Source organism: Acyrthosiphon pisum, unplaced genomic scaffold, assembly GCF_005508785.2.
Source record: "Acyrthosiphon pisum isolate AL4f unplaced genomic scaffold, pea_aphid_22Mar2018_4r6ur Scaffold_20901;HRSCAF=22478, whole genome shotgun sequence".
Classification (NCBI taxonomy): domain Eukaryota; kingdom Metazoa; phylum Arthropoda; class Insecta; order Hemiptera; family Aphididae; genus Acyrthosiphon; species Acyrthosiphon pisum.
In genome coordinates, this window is record NW_021770309.1 from 8,999 (window position 1) to 28,870 (window position 19,872).

Genomic DNA, 19,872 nt, shown 5'->3' on the forward strand with positions numbered 1-19,872 from the left:
AGACCGTTTAAGAAGATTCATTCCTATTGTCTCAAATAATGATACTCCATTAATTGTTCATAAGAAAATAACTATTAGTGATCATGTACGTATTGGGGATTGGGCTTTATTTAGATTAAATAAAACTAAGGATGAAGAAATTAATATTCCAAAAAATGTTAAGTTTGAAGGTTTTATTATTTGTAGAATTCTTGCTTTTGGATACATGACCAAGAGAAACAAAGCTTTTGGTAGACAGTTTGTAATAATTAAAGAAGGCCATTTAAACGAAATAGTATGTTATTGTAGTTGCTACACAACAAATGAATCAGGACAATTATTTTCATTTGAAAAAAAAAAAATGTGTATCAGTGTATGAACACCTATATTTTTTCAATTCCAAATCCTTTGGTAAAAACAATTGAAAATAAACCAATGTTAGTTTTGGACACTCAAGTATTAAGTGATTTGCAAAACCAAATACTAACAATACCTACAAACAGTAAGGAGCGTACATCATTTAAATCTACCCGAACAGATAAAAGTATATCAAATTCTGATGATGATTCTCTGAGTGATTCTTATAGTGTACATGACAGTCCAGACACTGATTCACTGGGCTCAGATGAAAACTCTGATGAAAACAATGGACTCAGAGATGAACCTCAACTTCAAACTGACCAAAATAAAATAAACATGTCTGGAATAGTTAGTCTCAATAAAGAAAACTATTATGCTATTATGTACGACACAAATTGGTACTTGGGAAGATTAATATATTTTACTAATCAAGAAAAAACATTTTGTACAATTAAATTTTTAAAAACAGATCTGGATACTTTTTATTGGCCAAAACATCCTGAACAACAAGAGGTAAATGTTAAATATATTTTTTATGGACCTATAAACCTTCAAGGATTTGGACCATTTACTATAAAAAGAAATTATCGTCAACAGATTATAAAGATATACAAAAGTTTGAAAAAAATGTAATGTAATAAATTCTTTAATTATTTTTGTTTGAATCTAGTTATAAAAAAAATACTATGTTTAAATATTTTGACAATTCATAAGTTAGTTATTTAATTAGTTATTTTGTTTTTTTTTCTGGTTTTTTTTCATTTGTTTTGAGTAATAATTTAATACTTGTTCTATTTCATTCAGAGTTTTATTTGTTTTTAATAATAAGAAGAAATATTAGAATACACAGAAGAATACACAATACTTTAAGAAACTTATATTCCAGTTAAGGATATAACTAAAATTTATAAATCTGGATAATATAAATAATATTTTGTGTATAATCTGGTTAATATTTTATTAAGTTGTTTAACACAATTTTTTTAAGTTTTGCATACAGATTTAAAATTATTATAGACAATCTGTGGTATTATCAAAGATTATTTAAAACTTTTATATTATATTCTGTGATATTGTGACGAATACTCTACATTATGGAAATATACTTGTGCTTTGGTAATCATGGTAATCTTAAGGAATCTCGGTAATCATTAACTATTTATGAAAATCCATTGGTAATCTTAGTAATAATGGTAATCTATGTGGTAATCTTTAGACAATCATGGTAATCTTTGGATAATCATGGTAATCTTGGGTAATCATGGTAATCTGTAATCTGGTGTACACATTTTCCACCAGTGATTTACCCCTGGGTACGGGCTTGCCCCGCGAAATGTTTGTCCACTACTCCGCTCATCTAAATTTTAATAGGTATTTATATCTCATAAACTAATAGCCCTAAGGTCAATTTACCATGAATAATTTATAATAATAAATAAATACCTATTAATGTTAATTGACAATTTTTATAGATTATATATTAGATTTTAAACGTTTTTGAATAAATTGTTTTATTAGATTATATTTGGTTAAAAATTAAATCAATATCGATGAATTTTGTATGTGTGAAATAATGAAAACTGATTGTTTACATTTTCCAGTAACCAACAAAAGGGTCATTTAAAAGTTTGTAGTGAAAATGTCTATAATTTTTTTCTTGTGTGACCATGACTAGGGGATGGGTGATCAGATTAAATTTAGCCATACCTGACTCAGAGGTCTGCGCACGCCTATGGTAATGAGTTCATGTTCATTGTTGAATATACTCGTAATACAATTAAGTAAAAAATATACAATTAAGTAAAAAAAGTAGTTATTAATGAGAATAATTAGTTAGGTACTTAACGAGATCATTTATATTTAATTTATTATAATGATAATAAATAGATATTATCATAATATCATATTTTATTATTTCAAATGTCAAATAAACGATTGCGCTGTTGATAATATGGTTATCACTAATTTTTACGTGGCAATGGTATTATACAACTAGCAATCCGTGTGTTCCGAAACTCAGCAGATTGGTCAGCCGCTAGAATTTGGTGTTCCTAATTTCAGCGTTTCTTCAATCCGCTGGAGGAGAGGTAACTAAGCGGATTCGTTTATCAGTAGAGATGGGATTTTCAACTCAATAACATGAGTCAGTTCACTTGACTCAGTTCACTCAAATGAGTTGACTCGGGGAGTCAACTCAGTGAGTCAACTCCCATGAGCTCCTAGTTATCAGTTCATTAAATTAAACAACTCTCGTATGACAATTCGTTTAAGAGTAACTTCAGAGTATTAGATCATCTATCACTAAATATATGAACTATTGATTTATAAAAATGTACTAAGACCTTATTTAATATTAATTTTAATTTAGTTAATTGTTTTTGTTGTTTAATGCAATACAATAATATGTCATATACTTGTGTATTTACTATTTAGTATGTATATTCAAATATTATACAATGAGGAATTAATTTGAACTTATATTTTAATATTTTATATACAAATTTAATTTAAAATGTTATAATATTATTGTGAACATATGAATGTTTTATTAAATATATATATTTGTTATATTTTTTTATTTATTTTTTTTCAAAAAAAACAATGTGCCCCATGAGTTCTTAATTTGAAATACAAATTTTATTCATGTTAAATATTCGTTTATTTTTTCATAAATTATATTTTGTGGACAAATACAACAAAATGCTGATCTTAAAATAACATTTAAATATTGCATATAGTATAAACACTCCTAATTGCATAGTGACATGTTATAACATGTCAAGTTTTGTTGCAGTATGGAAACTATTAACTAATATGATTTAATGGTATAAAATTGTCATTAACATATTATAATAACATTGACTTAAATAATAAATTGTCACATCTTAATTGGTAATCGTCTTGTATTCTTGTTCAGTTTATCGCCGTGCTCAAAGTTAGTGTTTAAAAATTGTAACATTTTTTTTTACTTATAATATTTAAATATTTAAAAATGAGTAAGTCCAGTGTTATTTGGGATTATTTCCAACTTGACTCAGATAACATAAATGTAAAATGTGGTCTTTGTCGTACAACGTTAAAAAATAATCGTTCTTCAACATCTAACTTAATTAGACATATTAAGTCTAAACATCCCACTGTCAACTTATTGAATAGAAATACTCGTGTATTAGAAGAGACTGTTGATGATCTAAATGATGCTCCATCAACTTCTACTACTGTAAGTTAAATTAAAAAATATTTTGTCAAATAAAATAATTTTAAATAAATAACTAAATTATTTCAATTAATAAGTTTTTTATTTATTTTTATTAGTTAGGACAACATAAATACTAAATAATTACTTAAACTGTTATACTAATATTAAATAATATATATATATATTTTTAGAATACAATTATTTCAACAACTAACCTAGTGGTAAACCAAACTGAAACATCCTTACAAATTCCATCTAATGAACATGCAATTCGTCCTCAAAGTTCTAGATTTGTGAATAATCCCATTACTCAATATTTATCTAAGCCTATTGGTGCATCACGCCGTAAAATTATAGATCAACAAGTTCTGAAAATGATAGTGAAAGAATATTATCCCTTCAGTATTGTTGAAGATAGAGAGTTTGTAAAACTTTTAAATTTGTTAAATCCCGGTTATACACTTCCATCGAGAAAAACATTGTCGAAATCATTATTACCTATAATGTATAATGAAATACATGATAAAGTGAAACAAGACATAAAAGACCAGGCAAAATATGTAAGCATTACCACCGATAGTTGGACTTCTATTAAAAATGAAAATTATATTGCTGTCACATGCCATTTTATTAATAATGAATGTGAATTAAAATCCTATCTTCTTTCTTGTTTCAAAAATTCTGAATCACACTCCTCAGAAAATTTGAAAAATGATTTATTGGCAGTCATAAAGAAATGGGGCTTGGAAAATAACATTGCAGCATGTACAACTGACAATGCATATAATATTGTTAATGCTGTCAGTTTATGTGGTTGGAGGCATGTAGGTTGCTTTGCCCACAGTTTAAATTTGGCAGTACAAACTGCCCTTAAGTCAATATCTGAAACAAGAGATAAAGTAAGAGGAATTGTTGGACATTTTAAGAGAAGTCCACAGGCAGCTGAAAAACTTCGAGCTATGCAAGAGCAATTGGGCTTAACACCACCTCTAATGCTCATCCAGGACGTCGTTACACGTTGGAACTCAACGTATGAGATGTTTCAGCGTATTCAGAATCTTAAAGTTCCTCTTTCTTCCGTATTAGTAGAGTGTAATTATAATGTTTACTTGACCAATGAAGACTGGCACATTATTTCCAAGTCCTGTGAAGTATTAAAATATTTTAAAGAAATTACAGTAGAAATAAGTAGTGAAAAATCGGTTTCTATTTCAAAATCTGTTGTATTTAGTCGAGCACTTCTTAAACATTGTAGATACTTGGATACACAGTTTTATGATTCACAACAATTAACTAATATGATATCCATTTTAAAACAACAAGTAGAACAGAGATTTGGGTCAAATGAAAAAATACAAATTTATGCAGAAGCTACTGTACTCGATCCGAGATTTAAAAAATATGGATTCTTAAATAATAGCTCATTTACAGAAGCAAAAAAAAAACATTATTAATAATGCTACTACCATACATATTGGAATGAAAAATACGATGCAGCCAGTGATACAAAATCAATCTGTGATGTTTGGTGGAGATTCTATTTGGAATGACTTTGATGAAGAGGTAAGTAGTAAACTGATATCCACAAATCCAACATCCGCAGCTATTGTTGAAATTGATAAATACTTACAAGAAGGGTTAATTCCAAGGCATGAAAATCCTCTGAAGTGGTGGAAAGACAACCGAAATGTTTATCCGTGTTTGTTTGAGCTTATGAAAAAACGTCTCTGTGTACTTGCAACATCAGTTCCATGTGAACGTATATTTTCGAAGGCAGGACAAACAATTTCCGAAAAAAGAAGCAGGCTAAGTAGTAAAAATTTTGAAAAAATGATATTTTTAAACTTTAATTCAAAATAGCTTGTTTTTAAAATATTAATATTTTTTGTATATATACGTAATTTTGTTACTTTTTGATTAATTGTACTTATTAAGTTAGAAAAACACATGGTATTTTTTATTATTTTAAAAGTTTACAAGTTTTTGAGATGTCATGTTTTAATTTTTAATAGCTTTAAATATTTGTAATACTAATAGTTACATGTGGGTGTAATAATAATATTAAACAATTAAGCGTATTGATATTTAATATAGGTTAATGTTACATAATAATATATTATTATAATATAGGTAATAGCCAATAGGTATTAATACTATAATGAATCAAATATTTATTTTGTATTTTATTAATTTTTTGTCTTGATAATAAATTTCAAAATTTGTTTTTATAAAACTATAATACATTTGATAACATAATGTGATAAATATTTTACGTCACAATATCACGGCTAGCACCGTGAATCATACGCGTTACTAACATTAACATACCTTACGTTACGTATATGGTTACGTATTATTATGTACTATCATCATGTTGTTCTATGCTTATACTTAATAGTTAATATGACCTGAGTTAGATGATTCAGTACTGAGTCAGTAAATCTAAATCCGTAGTATCACCCATAATTCATGAATTGATAAGTGGTAACACAAATTCATGAGTTGTAGTGAATCAGTGTGGTAACACTGAGTTATTGAGTCACTAAACAAAAGCAAACTGATTCAATTCATTCAGTTCACTTAAAAGAGTCAACTCTTTGAATCAACTCACTCACGAACTACCCATCCCTATTTATCAGGAATCCGAAATTATCCGGCTGACAAACAAAAAGCCAGATGGATTTGATAAAAACTACGCGCCAAATTCTAATTATCATTTATCAATATAATTGATAAAGTCACAAGACCATGATCGTTCTGTGCCATGGTAGCGTGATGTTTAATTAATTAACTTATTTAATACTGAAGAAACACAGAAATACAGAATAACAGTTTATTCATACGTTTGCGATTTTCAAGACATTAATTCACATTTACTATCGAGTGATGAGCAATAGATTTGAAATGGAAAATGAAAATATGGAAATTCGTTTTATGCATCGTGATTGTACTTACAAAAAGTACTTCGACATAAGTACAATTTGTACATCATTCGATCATAGTTAGTATTTTCATTTTATTATGGTATACGTTTAGTATACTATCATAATAATTTATCTAATATTTTTTTTTAGATCTTGATGACGACACTATACAGTCAAATATAGCGTCAGCATTAGCGAGCGATGGTGTATTGATAAAAGAAAATGATGTAGTATCTATTGAAATTCCTGAATGGTATGCATAATCGATTTGATATATATATGCTTTAATAAACCTTTTTTCTAAATATTTTTCTTCGACCTTCAACCATACTAAACGGCACTGATGGCATATAAGCAAGTTCGGTGTATATATAACTGTAAAATAACTTTGTCAATGGCATTAAAATAGATGATAAGTGTCACACTCTTGTATTCTACCAATATTATATTTTATACTTATACAAATTCAGTAAGAAAAATTAAAAAAAAATGATTTGACATTGATTTGTGTGTTTTAAAAACCAATCTTCACAATCTTGCTTGCTATACATTTGAATTACCTACGTATTATTTAATTTTACTCAAATAATACAAATTATGTATTTGAACTGTTTAGGGCCATGAATTATGATATAACATTTAAAGCCACAAAACAAGCGTTCCACAAAACTAACCACAACACATCCACTAACTCTACTCAATCTTCAACAGGTATGAACTTATGATATATTTGAAGAATATTTTTGGATTTTTTTTCAATGTAAATATCATTTGTTTCAGTAATTTCAAACTCTATTCAACCTTCTGACTTTATAAAAACGTGGACTTCTAGAGCTATACATCTTCTCATAGAAAATAGAAGTGACCTAGAACAGGAGTTCAATGGGAACAAAAAAAATTTTAAAATTTGGGAAAAAATATCAGGAAGATTACGTGAGAGTGGTATTGATATATCTGGACCAAGCTGCAACACTAAATTTAAAAACTTGATGGCAACATTTAAAGACAACTTTCAAAGGGCAAATAAATCTGGAGAAGGTTGCATTAACTGGGAATATTATAATATAATGAAAAATAATTTTGGAAAGAAAGACTCGGTAGCACCAAAAAAAATCACTCTGTTTGAAAGCAGTTTAACTAATTTTAAAAAGACTAGCAATGATGATCAACCTAAGGAAGCCACCAAAATATCAAAACTGAATGATGAAGAAAACTCTGACGATGAACTCACCAGTATTATGCCTAAAAAGAAGAAAAAAAAAAATTTCCAAGAAGTGTTACTAGAAGAATTCAAAGAAGACCGTAAGTCCAGAGATCAGTTCCAAAAAAAATTAGAAAACTTCATGGAAACACTGATTTCAATAGAAAAGTCAAAACTGGAAAAATTATAATAAATATGTTTTTTTTTTACTTTACAAGACCAACAGTGAACATTTATTTCATAGTTACTATATTTTAATGTTTTATATAAACATTAAGTAGTTGTTTAGTTATACTTATTTTAATGAATATTTAAACTTTTCATTTTTTATAAAAAAAGTTTGTTTGACGGTCTATACCTAAACTATTTATTTTACTGTCTTGTTATTACACTTGTTTTAATGTATTTATTTAAATGAATATTTAAACTTTTCATTTTTAATAGAAAAAAAAACAAGTTTGTTTGACGGTCTATACCTAAACTATTTATTTTACTGTCTTGTTATTACACTTATTTTAATGTATTATTTAAATGAATATTTTAACTTTTATATTTTATAAATCTGTTACTTTGTTTTATAATTTGATGAACTATAGTTACTATATAACTATATAACTTAGTTTTTAATAATAAAATTTAAACATGTTATGTAGTCAATGTATTTTATTATTAACTATATAACTTAGCTTTTAATAATAAAATTTAAACATGCTTTGTAGTCAATGCATTTTATTCATCATAAATATTTTACACATGTATTTCACCAGTGTGTAGATGCTCAATTTTCATAAAACCTAAAACATAATATAAAGAAAACATAATTAAATTATAAATTATAAAAATTTTAAATTTTAAACAGTAATTATCACTTGAACATAGTTGGGAAAAGTCAAGTTATTTTAATAACAAAAATTACCAAGAAGTTAGGTCATTTCTTTTATTAATTCCTTGTCTTTGAATGGCTGCTGTTGAACCACCAAAATCTTGACAGATTTCTTCATTCAAAAAGTCTTGACCACTATCTACTATTTCCATTATGTCATTATTTTTTAAAGTCAAATTGTGTAAAACACAAGCTGCAGTCACATTAAGACTCATCATTTCAATTGACTTAGCTTCTAGAGACCTAAAAATATGTGACTTTTTATTGTCTTATAAACATTTAAAACATTCATTTAATATAGTGAATCAAATTACTTAAGTCTCCGAAAACGTCCCAGTAGTAAACCAAATGCTTGTTCGATAACAACACGGGTTGAGCTCAATCTCCTAATAAATAATTTCTCACTTTCTGATAGAATATGGGTGGCTTTGTACGGTACCATAAGGTTATCAAGTAATGGGAAAGCAGAATCTCCAAGTATGTGAAGCTCTTTAGAAATTATTTCTTGTGGGTTATTTAAAAGTGTGTTTCCTAATGAGGAATTTTTAAATACCCTTGCGTCATGTGAGCTTCCTGGCCAGCCAGAAAATATGTAAGTAAACTCTAATTGAGCATTACATACAGCCTAAACATAAAAAAATATCTATTTCATTGTAAAATAAAAACAAAAATAAAAGTATTGCAATCAACCTAAATCATCCTTACCAAAAGCACAATTGACTGATACATCTTACGATTTGTGTAGTCACTTCTCTTATCCTTTGGAGAATGTATCCGTATGTGACAGCCATCAATACACCCAACAGTATTGGGCATATAATTAATTCTTAAGTTTTTGAAGTTTTGTACGGTTTCTAGGTATGATAAAATAACTTATACTTCATAAAATATAAATATACCTAATACTTCCTAGTATAGGATTATATTTATAAACACATATTTGTTGTACAAACCATATTTTATACGTTACACTCATATATTTTATAATTTAATTTTTAAGAAGTATGGTTATGGCTTATATAAACAATTACATAATTTTACACTTTCAATAATTTAAATGAATATTACCTACCTGTTTCAGCACTTCCTCTTGGCCATATGATGAAATCATCCATAAGTTTTGAAATAGCCCGAATATATTTATGAATTGTACGGCAAGATAGGCCCCTACTTAAACCAAAACGATCCCCAACTTGGCTGTAAAAATATACAAATTAATTACCTACCATCAAATTAATACCAAATTACAGGTTATAAATTAAAAATACATATTAAATAGAAGGATTTATGTGTTAATTAGATACAGGTATGCTACGCCGCCATTTTGCGACTAATAATGTTATGTGAATTTGAATTTCTCCCCCTTTATTTTGTCATTTTATCATTGATAAATGAGTCGCAAAATGGTGGCATAGCATACCCATTCTATGTAGAGCCTTACCGAAACGTCTCAGTATTACTCATATACCATATGGTCATTAATGTTGCCTTTTCAAAGTCAATCTTAGGCCTTCCTATTTTATCAACTGAAATATAAAATGGTCTAACTTTACACATTAACACCTGACAAAAAAAAAAAAAATTAAAGAAAATAAGTATAAGTAACAAAAAATGAATTATTGTTTTGTTATTAAAAAGGTTTACCTCGACTGAATTCCTGTTAAGTCTAAAATGACTTTTAAAGTCAAAGTCATTGTACAAACTTGTAACTAACATGAAGTTTGTAATACGGACTCTATTATTTTTTAGATTATTTAATAATAACATTTTTTTCTTATCCAAACTCTTATCCAACTCTTGAAGATGGTTTAAAAAAATAAAGTAATGAGATAGGTTTTGAAGATTCATTTTGAATATACTCAACTTTTTAAATTTGTATTTTGTAAGTTATTTTGTATAATCTATAGTAACAAATAATAAAACGTATCATGTCAGTAGTTGTATGATAATAAAAATAAATATTTATACTCGTGATCCGGTTTATGGTATCTAACAATCTTTTTCGATTTTATACTAAAAACCGTTCCTAAACTCCGATCAATCCGCTGGATAAGCCGCTAGATTGGTTGATGAATTTCGGAACACACGGAATATCAAAGACTAGCTGAATATTATGACCGTGGTACAATATTTACCAAAATAATAATTTATACACAAAAGAAAATGTTAGATACGTTGATAATAATACAATGTGATAAGTAATAACTCTAGTAATTAATAAACGTATCATCCATTACGTATAAATTATATTAAATATTTCAAAAATATTAAGAATTATAGTAACCTATAGTAATATACCTACGTTTCTTTAATATTATTTACTGTTTTTTGATTTACAGATACGTTAAATGCGATCATCCATTGTACTAGGAGAGTAATAGGAAATAGGGCGGTTCTAGTCCACGCACCCTCCGCACTTTCCACACCGTTACCACTTTTGCCACTTTTGCCGATCGCGTACTTACGCGACATATAATATTCGCATATTCGCTGTGTCTAGATACCCGGGTGCCCGTGTAGATAAAGCGTACACGGAACCATCCGTGTATATATTCGATACCCGGCTGATTTATGCGCATGCGCCTTAGACACCATAATTTATAAATCTATTTATTTAGATTTTTCCGTGTATGATTGCAAAACGTTAGAATCCAAAAGGCGAAGCATTCAGGTGGAATTATATTATTATAATATATATTATTATTGCAAAGTGCACTAGTCATTTCAAAACTCAATGAAATTCATTATCATCTTATATCTCGTACTATATATAGTTTTCTCTCTACCCTAAGGTAGGCACCTAACACCAGACACAACGGCAGCAATTTGTTATGTATAATTAATGGACTTAAATGCTAATAAAAAATTAATCCAAAATAAGTAGCTTAATGGAACAGGAAAGGTTATAACTAGAGTTATGCATTTGTAGGAAAGTGCATTTTTGTTTAGGGATGTGAAGTTCCGTAAGTACATAATTTGAATTATGTAACTACCAATCCATTAATGAAACTTTTAATTTGCATTTTTTGACATTTTTAATTTTTTATGTCATGTTTTTGCATATTTAGGTCATATTTTCCGGTATTTTTAATGAAATATTGACATATTTTAAAAAAACATTTTTTTGTTTTTTTTTTTCTGTCCAATGCAATAGTAAAGACTAGAGATAAATAAGGTACCCAAAAATAAATATATTACAGCTTGTTTCATTATTTTAACAAAATAATACGCGACATATAATATTTTATCATTGTTATCAGTTATCATATTATATTATTTCCACCGAAACCTTTTTCACATAAGCCGTTCGCGCCAGCATCTTTTTATCGTGTTATCATCATATCGTTATCAGTGCGGGATTAAATTATATTTAAAATTATAATTATTTTCAATAAGTTCATTAGTTTATTTGAATCGTTCATTCAATTGTCTTATAAGTTAATAGTCACCTATGCTTACAAAATGGAATCATGGTTGAAATGTTCTATTTGTGACAAATCTTTTGCTCAAAAATATCATTTAAATGAACATCACCGAAAAATTCATAAGTACGATCCAATCCCTACAAAAAGTTTTACCTGTTAATTTTGCAATAAAAAATATACAAGCAATAAACCGTTGCTTGCACACACCCAGAAATTCCATAATACAAAATGGAAACATAATAAAAAGGGTGAATCAATCCAGAATACTCTGTCTATATGAGGATTGTCAAGAAGTATTAATGACACCTGTAAGACTGCGAATGCATTTACCTGAAAACCACGGAATCGAATCTGAATTGGAGGAAATTAAATTCAATGATGAAACAGGTAATTTTTTTTTTTACCATTAAGTTATTTTGAATCAAAATAAATGCTAAAGAATGTGTATTATAGAATTTCAGCAGTGGAAATATGAAATGGAACAAAAAACATTGACCATGTATGTTCGTGATCGTGAATCATGGACATACTACAAAGTTTAGAACAAATATAATTTAAGCTTACTTATGTTTAACCAGTTATAATAAATTTATAAGTCACTGAGAAGTAACTAATACGGTTAAATGAATAAGTACCTATTTCAAAACATTTATTTTCTTTTTTGGAAAGATTAACTTCTTTATTTTCCGTATGTTATATAATAAAAGTATAACATAATTATATGTTGGCAGAACAGTTACTACAAAAAGACTGCAGTAATAAAGTATTTGTTAACAAGTTCCTAATATTATTATTTTAAAATAAAGTTATTTTTTGGTTAACACTGCTTCATATCATCTGATTATGTGTTCGTATATCGGGAGTTTACCAATTGCGCTTAAAATGACCGTTTAATATACCAATTGCGCTCAGTTATTTTCAGGGTTTATAATATTATTCTAATATTAATATGTTTTTAATATTTAAGTATTACTTTTATGAAAATATATATTATAAATAGTTTTTTTTCAGTCAATACAAAAAATTATACAATGAACGTCAATATTAATAATATTTGTACAATATAAATCAATACCAAATCATACACATAGATACAAATCAATAATACATAATTAATATACATAAAAATATAAAAATATAATTAAAATTTATGTTTTTCATTTAATGTTTTTTATGTTTTACTGTAATAATATGAAACTGATTTTAAAAATTCTTTGCTAGTAATTTTTCCGGATTTATATTTCTCAATAACAATCTTTTGTTTGATGTATATTTATCTTCTTCAGTACTGTTTATTGAAATATAAGTGATGGTTTGTGTTTCTATAATTGCTTTTAGAAAGACAAAAATATTTGGATGGGAGGAAGAAAAATTTGATGAAAATGAAGCGTGGAAACTTTCACATGCATTGGTTGTACGTTCAGAGCTTATTGTATTCGGTGCCCACAGTATGGGAGGGAATATAGAGGTTGATGATATATAATTTTCAACGATATAGTTAGTGAATTTAGTAACTTTTGAATTCGTTGGCTGAATTATCATTAATTCTTTTATAAAAACATCATCCACTTCATAGTGGGAAAAAGTGACAAACCAAAATTTAAATGTAGCCATTTCCCTATTTCAGAATCTGTGTTTTTATACTCAGTTTGTGGTCCACATCATTGGATATTCCTCCACCAAGCTTGTGTTAAATGAAACCTACAACCTACCAGAATTATTGAACGGCCAAACTTTTTTAACTGCAAAATGAATTGCTTGTTCAAATCGGCAACGACTGTTTTTGGATTAAATAAAGATTAAAAGTTGCACATTTACTAGTCAAACTCGAAATAAATATTCGCAGGTACTAGATACTTATTGGCAGCAAGTAAATATTAATGTATAAGTGACCGTTTTTTAAGCCATGCATCGTGAATAGCTGTATATAAAATATTTGGAACAAAATTCAAAAGTTCCATCAACAAATATTTTTTCACAAGTACATAAAAATTCTAAATTTGTTTTTGTTGAAAAACATATTATATTTAAAATACTATCGTTTATTAACAATATATTCTCAACCCTTGTGTGTACTTATTGTACTTGCATCCAAATTAGTTAAAGCTGCATGTAAGTACTTCTGGTAAGTTTTTTTGTAATGGTGGTAACGTTTTTCTGCGTGAACGATAAACACTTCGTCTTATGGAATTCACATCGTTCAACGTTAAATCAACTGCACTTGATTGCACTTCGTTTCGAATTTATTTCAGTGGTCGTGTTGTTATTTGATCTATTGCTTTTCTTTTTAAAGAATTAGCAACAATTTGCCCGTTAATATTTGCACTTTTTTCATGTTTATGATTTAAGTTGGAAGTTAAAAGCGTACCTAGTTACACTTTCATCAGAACATACATTTGAGGTACATGATTTTACTGTACACCTCCACTTAATTGATCCATCTTTTGATTCACCAATTTTTCGAAATTTAAATTCATTATTTATAATTGTTGAAGTATACAGATATACAGAAGCTAAAGGTAAATAAAAATAAGATCGGATATATGTAATAATATAATAGTTTGTATATTGATATGAATAACTATAGTGCTTCGAGGCGTAATATAAAGCAACGACTAATCGTCCTACAGGCTACTACATAGAACGAATATGCTATAGAAATATAAAATGCCTATTCAGCGTCTGCTGTACTACAGTATGAATAATTTGCTTATAATCTACATAATACAGTGTGTGTTGTTTACATTCAATACTTCCCCTTAAACAATATACCCTAACTTAGAATTAATATATCTAATTCCCAACATCTCCCTGAGTTCTTGGAATCTTGGTCGTGGAGTTGGCTTAGTCAATATGTCAGCTAACTGCTGAGAAAACATCCCTTCACTGAACTTCTCACGAATGTAGTGATAGCGAACATCAATGTATTTTGTTCGCTTATGGTATTCACTAGTTTGATAGCGCTTTGGTTTTCTGCATACAGAACCGGTGTATCTCCCTGTGTCTCCAGAAGATCACTGATAAGTAGCGTCAACCAAGTAAGTTCCTGTATCGATTGGCTCAGCGCTATGTATTCTGCCTCGGTAGTCGAAAGTGCTACCGATTTTTGCCTTTGTGAACACCATGCCACGATTCCATCTCCCATCATGAAAATGAATCCCGATGTTGATCGTCTCGTTGTTGTGTCACCGGCATAGTCTGCGTCACTATATCCACGCAACTTTGGTGTTACACTAGAATCATAAATTAAACCATAATTAAATGTCCCCTTTAAATATTTAAATATACGTTTCACCGCATTCCAATGAATTGTCAGAGGCTTTTCTAAATAACGACTGACGAGACTTACTGCAAAAGTTATATCAGGCCTTGTTATTTGGCTTAGATACAACAAACTTCCAACTGATTCTCTGTATGGAACTTCCCCTGCTTCCAATGATCCTGACAAATTTGGATCTGTGGGAATATGCAGGGCGTTGGCTACTTCCATATTGAACCTCTCTAAAATACGCTTGCAATATGAAGATTGGTGTATGAAAATTGAACTATCACGTCTCTGATCAAGTTCATCTTCTTTCGTCTCGAAGTTGTCCTTTAGGTAGTTCACCATTGTGTCCACCAGCTCATTGTTTGTCGCTGCGATTAGCTCATCGTCTACAACTAGTTTTAAACAAAACATATTTTTGAAAAGAATTCTTTTTATTTTTTTTGGTGAACTTGAAAACTAGTTAGTAAAATTATACTAGAGGGCATAGACCTTTGATATTTTAACTAAATAATGATGTTTGCATTATCACTAAATGGTATTATTTTTAAAATATTTTTACTCTTTTTGAGCTTGTTAGCTTGTTAGCCTTAAGGTATTTTTAGAAATTTGGAAATTTTATTAAAATTATCCTCGATATATTATGCAACATTAAATAAGCGTGAGGATTATTTATATAAAATTAAAGGTCAGATTTCAACAAAATTCATAAAAAATTCGAAAATGTTCTAAATATTTTTTCTGCTCATATAATTTATAAATTTTCAATCTGATATAATTTGTCAAAATTTGAATTATAAATGCAAAAAAAAAATCGTACCTACATATAATTATTTTTAAAATGCCATTTTAACAATAAATTAGGAACCTTTAATTAATTGTTCACGCTTTTCGAATCAACAAATAAATTTATAGGAAAAAAAACTAAAAAAATTTTTAAAAAAAACTAAAAATACCCGTTAACGGCTAAAAACAAGTCAAAATATTTTCAAAATTGTATCAAGTTTCGGAATTAAAATAAATATAATATGGTGTAAATTTGAAGCAGGTATCTACATTTATCCGTATTTTAATTATAACAAAATAAGAATATCGCTACATGAGAAATCGAGTTCAACTTCAAACGCCCATTAAAATTAATTTTGACTTTTCGACATTTTTTTTTATATAAAGGTAAACATATTTAAGAAGAATTTTTATTCAATTTTTTAAATCTTAGATTCTGAAAAAAATGTTTATGAATTTTAAACTCAAAATAATATGCAAATTGTCAAAATTCGAGCTTTAAATACTTATAAAAAAATATTGTGACTGTATTTTTAATATTTTTCAACTCTCATTGTAACAATTTTTTAAGTTTTAAATTAGTTTATTAATGAGTGTAATTTGATTTCAGGTATCTCTCGATAGGCCAGCCTTTCTATTCTCTTAGCCTTGTCTTTCGTTTGAATGACTAAACAATTGGGAAAATTGTTGGTGAGATGGTCCAAAGTATTTGTAAAAATGTACAACCTTCACACATGCCCATTCCCTTCCCATGCCTTCAAACAGCGGTTCAATGTACTACAACTATTTAAATTATTTTTCGGTTGTCTTGCAAGGAATAGCAGATGCTAATTGCAAGTTCATTTTTATTGACGTCGGTGGTTATGGGAAACAAAGTGATGCAGGCACTTTTTCTGAATCACAAACTTTCCAGTTTTAGGTCTTTGAGAAGAACCTATCAAAACCATATCCATTTGAGGGAAGTGAATGCCTAATGCCATTTGTTTTTGTGGGAGACGATGCATATCCTTTAATAGTTTATCTGATGAAACCATATCCCGGAAATAATCTAACCCAAGAACAAAGGGTGAGCTCCTAAATTTATGGTTGTGACTTGTGATAAAGGTAATACTTTAAACTTCTACAACTTTTTCTCGATTTTTTTAGATTTTCAACTATCGGCTCTATAGATTTAGACGTTGCGTCGAGTGCGCTTTTGGAAAAATAACATCTAAGTGGGCATTATTAAAAAATGCTATTGAGACAAAAGTAGAAAAAGCAGAAAAAATTATTAAATGTATCTGCTTGCTACATAATATTATTATTGATGGAGAAGGTAAGTAAATAGTAACTTAATTTTTAGGTACCTAAGTGAGGTAGTCAAAATCTGAAATCCAGCGTACGAAAACAATCCACGTTAAGTACCACAAATATATACAACTATATATATAAATATGTGTAATCGGAAAACTCCTCTATTCACATATAGTTTCTGTTGAAATATACAATTAATATTAGTAGTCAACCTTGACACGTGTATACAACTAAGTATCTAGTTATACGATCATAAGACTCCCTCTCTATACGGATGTAACATGACGTGCGTGAAGTTGGCCTCCCAACCGTGACCAATTTATTTGAAAGTTATACCATCATTTTGCAAATAATTTGCAAATATTTGCAAATTGGTTTTCACAATTTGCAAATAAATTCCCTAACCAGTATAAGAAAAATAAGACAAGGGGGGCCAACTTCACGCAGCCCCCCCTATATGAAGCTAGCGGTTTCAAGATTATACCATTATTTTGCAAATGATTTGCAAACATTTGCAAATCGGTTTTCACAATTTGCAAATAATTTCCCTGTCCGGTATAAGAAAAATGAGACAAGGGGGGCCAACTTCACGCAGCCCCCCCTTTCGAGCTACGAATTTCAAAATGATACTAACATTTTGCAAATGATTTGTAAACATTTGCAAATCGGTTTTCACAATTTGCAAATAATTTCCCTGTCCGGTATAAAAATAATAAGACGGGGGGCCAACTTCACGCAGCCCCCCCTTTCGAGCTACGAATTTCAAAATGATACCAACATTTTGCAAATAATTTGCAAATATTTGCAAATAGGTTTTCACAATTTGCAAATAAATTCCCTAACCAGTATAAGAAAAAGAAGACAAGGGGGGCCAACTTCACGCAGCCCCCCCTATATGAAGCTAGCGGTTTCAAGATTATACCATTATTTTGCAAATAATTTGCAAACAATTGCAAATCGGTTTTCACAATTTGCAAATAATTTCCCTGTCCGGTATAAGAAAAATAAGACAAGGGGGGCCATCTTCACGCAGCCCCCCCTTTTGAGCTACGAATTTCAAAATGATACTAACATTTTGCAAATGATTTGTAAACATTTGCAAATCGGTTTTCACAATTTGCAAATAATTTTCCTGTCCGGTATAAAAATAATAAGACGGGGGGCCAACTTCACGCAGCCCCCCCTTCGAGCTACGAATTTCAAAATGATACCAACATTTTGCAAATGATTTGCAAACATTTGCAAATCGGTTTTCACAATTTGCAAATAATTTCCCTTTCCGGTATAAAAATAATAAGACGGGGGGCCAACTTCACGCAGCCCCCCCTTTCGAGCTACGAATTTCAAAATGATACCAACATTTTGCAAATGATTTGCTAATATTTGCAAATCGGTTTTCACATTTTGCAAATAAATTCCCTGTCCGGTATAAAAAAAATTAGTTAAGTTAACTAACTAAGTTCATGATAATCGTCATTCTCGTCACAAAAAAAAAAAATTGCAAGATCAGTGTTTCAATGTTCAATCCTTTGCGGACTTATTTCATTTTCTTGCTGCAGTAAGGTGCTGAAGCCTGGAGTCATGCCAATAGAGTTGGTTAAAGGAAAATTTAAAAAAAAATGTTTTAAATAATTATTGATTGTAATTACTTTTATTTATATCTTGTAACATAAACGCATAATATAAATTTAAAATTTGTGAAATTTACCTTTTAAATTTTTTGTTTATATCATTAAAAAAAAAATAAGCACCTTTTGTTACTGTTGTTGGCCCTTTATACTTATATACATACATTTTTTTTCACTCTTTCACATATAAAATTATATGTGGTCTTATTTTTGTTGAACATGGAGAACTTTTTATTTTTTTTGCCAAATCATTATGCACTTCCCATCTATTTACACGGTGTACGTACGCTACATAATGGTCATGTCCATACGACACTGCTCCGGATAGTATATATCTAAAAATTATTCAAAAAATTAATTAAATAATATATTATTTTAAAATAGTTATAAACAATACCTGATATTGTCATTTGTCAGACTATACTGCAAGTCAGCCAGTGAGTACTCTTCATATTCAGTAATTAAATCGGTTTCAATAAATAAATGATTTCCTAGAACTCTTGTGACATTTACAAATCCCAAACAGTTTGATTCTGGGCATTTAGTTTTTTTTAATTCACTGTAATCCTTTAAACTAGCCTCTAAATCATTTAAATTGGAAAATGTTGAGTTTAAAATAATTGTTGGACTTGGTATTGTTTTTAAAGTAACACAGTTGGAACACTGTCGTTTCTCAACAGCGGCTGGCGCACTTCTCAAAAAACTAGTGATCATATAATTCACGTTGCATCTCGCGTCTATAAGTTTTACATCTGTTATTCCGGTGTCTTCTGTGAAAACATCTTGCAAAAGTGTTAACCGCTCTTTATATATATTCGGAGAACACGGTTTGGTGGCTAGCTTCTGACAAAATTTAAGAAAAATATTTGAATTTATATCTATGAAACTTTTGTATGAAGGTACATCTATGTATGCCATTGCAATTAAAA

General features: G+C 28.9%; 3 protein-coding genes across 3 annotated transcripts; 2 read left to right on the plus strand and 1 right to left on the minus strand.

Moving 5' to 3' along the window:
- The first annotated feature begins 3,331 nt into the window (after positions 1-3,331).
- On the plus strand, positions 3,332-4,992 carry LOC100575753 (zinc finger BED domain-containing protein 1-like). The gene is made up of 2 exons (XM_008181979.1): positions 3,332-3,559; positions 3,730-4,992. Exons 1-2 carry the CDS (start codon positions 3,332-3,334, stop codon positions 4,990-4,992), a joined length of 1,491 nt encoding a protein of 496 aa, XP_008180201.1.
- A 1,200-nt stretch (positions 4,993-6,192) lies between these two features.
- LOC107882893 lies at positions 6,193-7,898 on the plus strand. The gene is made up of 4 exons (XM_016801988.2): positions 6,193-6,539; positions 6,613-6,715; positions 7,079-7,173; positions 7,243-7,898. Exons 1-4 carry the CDS (start codon positions 6,425-6,427, stop codon positions 7,851-7,853), a joined length of 924 nt encoding a protein of 307 aa, XP_016657477.1. The 5' UTR covers positions 6,193-6,424; the 3' UTR covers positions 7,854-7,898.
- A 446-nt stretch (positions 7,899-8,344) lies between these two features.
- LOC103308511 (protein ALP1-like) lies at positions 8,345-10,639 on the minus strand. Its single transcript, XM_008181973.3, has 8 exons — positions 10,515-10,639; positions 10,191-10,447; positions 9,988-10,109; positions 9,619-9,743; positions 9,252-9,400; positions 8,861-9,171; positions 8,580-8,789; positions 8,345-8,457 (listed from the first exon to the last, which is right to left on the minus strand). Exons 2-8 carry the CDS (start codon positions 10,392-10,394, stop codon positions 8,442-8,444), a joined length of 1,137 nt encoding a protein of 378 aa, XP_008180195.2. The 5' UTR covers positions 10,395-10,447; positions 10,515-10,639; the 3' UTR covers positions 8,345-8,441.
- Positions 10,640-19,872: the final 9,233 nt, after the last annotated feature.

What these genes read in the sequence shown, in the direction of transcription:
- LOC100575753 (XM_008181979.1), top strand. Translation starts at nt 3,332, where the DNA reads ATGAGTAAGTCCAGTGTTATTTGGGATTATTTCCAACTTGACTCAGAT. An exon ending in CTCCATCAACTTCTACTACT is followed by an intron (nt 3,560 to 3,729) that starts GTAAGTTAAATT and finishes ATATATTTTTAG; the next exon opens with AATACAATTATTTCAACAAC.
- LOC107882893 (XM_016801988.2), top strand. Translation starts at nt 6,425, where the DNA reads ATGAGCAATAGATTTGAAATGGAAAATGAAAATATGGAAATTCGTTTT. An exon ending in TCTATTGAAATTCCTGAATG is followed by an intron (nt 6,716 to 7,078) that starts GTATGCATAATC and finishes TGAACTGTTTAG; the next exon opens with GGCCATGAATTATGATATAA. An exon ending in CTCTACTCAATCTTCAACAG is followed by an intron (nt 7,174 to 7,242) that starts GTATGAACTTAT and finishes CATTTGTTTCAG; the next exon opens with TAATTTCAAACTCTATTCAA.
- LOC103308511 (XM_008181973.3), bottom strand. Translation starts at nt 10,394, where the DNA reads ATGAATCTTCAAAACCTATCTCATTACTTTATTTTTTTAAACCATCTT. An exon ending in AGTAATACTGAGACGTTTCG is followed by an intron (nt 9,744 to 9,987) that starts GTAAGGCTCTAC and finishes ATATTTTTACAG; the next exon opens with CCAAGTTGGGGATCGTTTTG. An exon ending in ATCAGTCAATTGTGCTTTTG is followed by an intron (nt 9,172 to 9,251) that starts GTAAGGATGATT and finishes TTTTATGTTTAG; the next exon opens with GCTGTATGTAATGCTCAATT.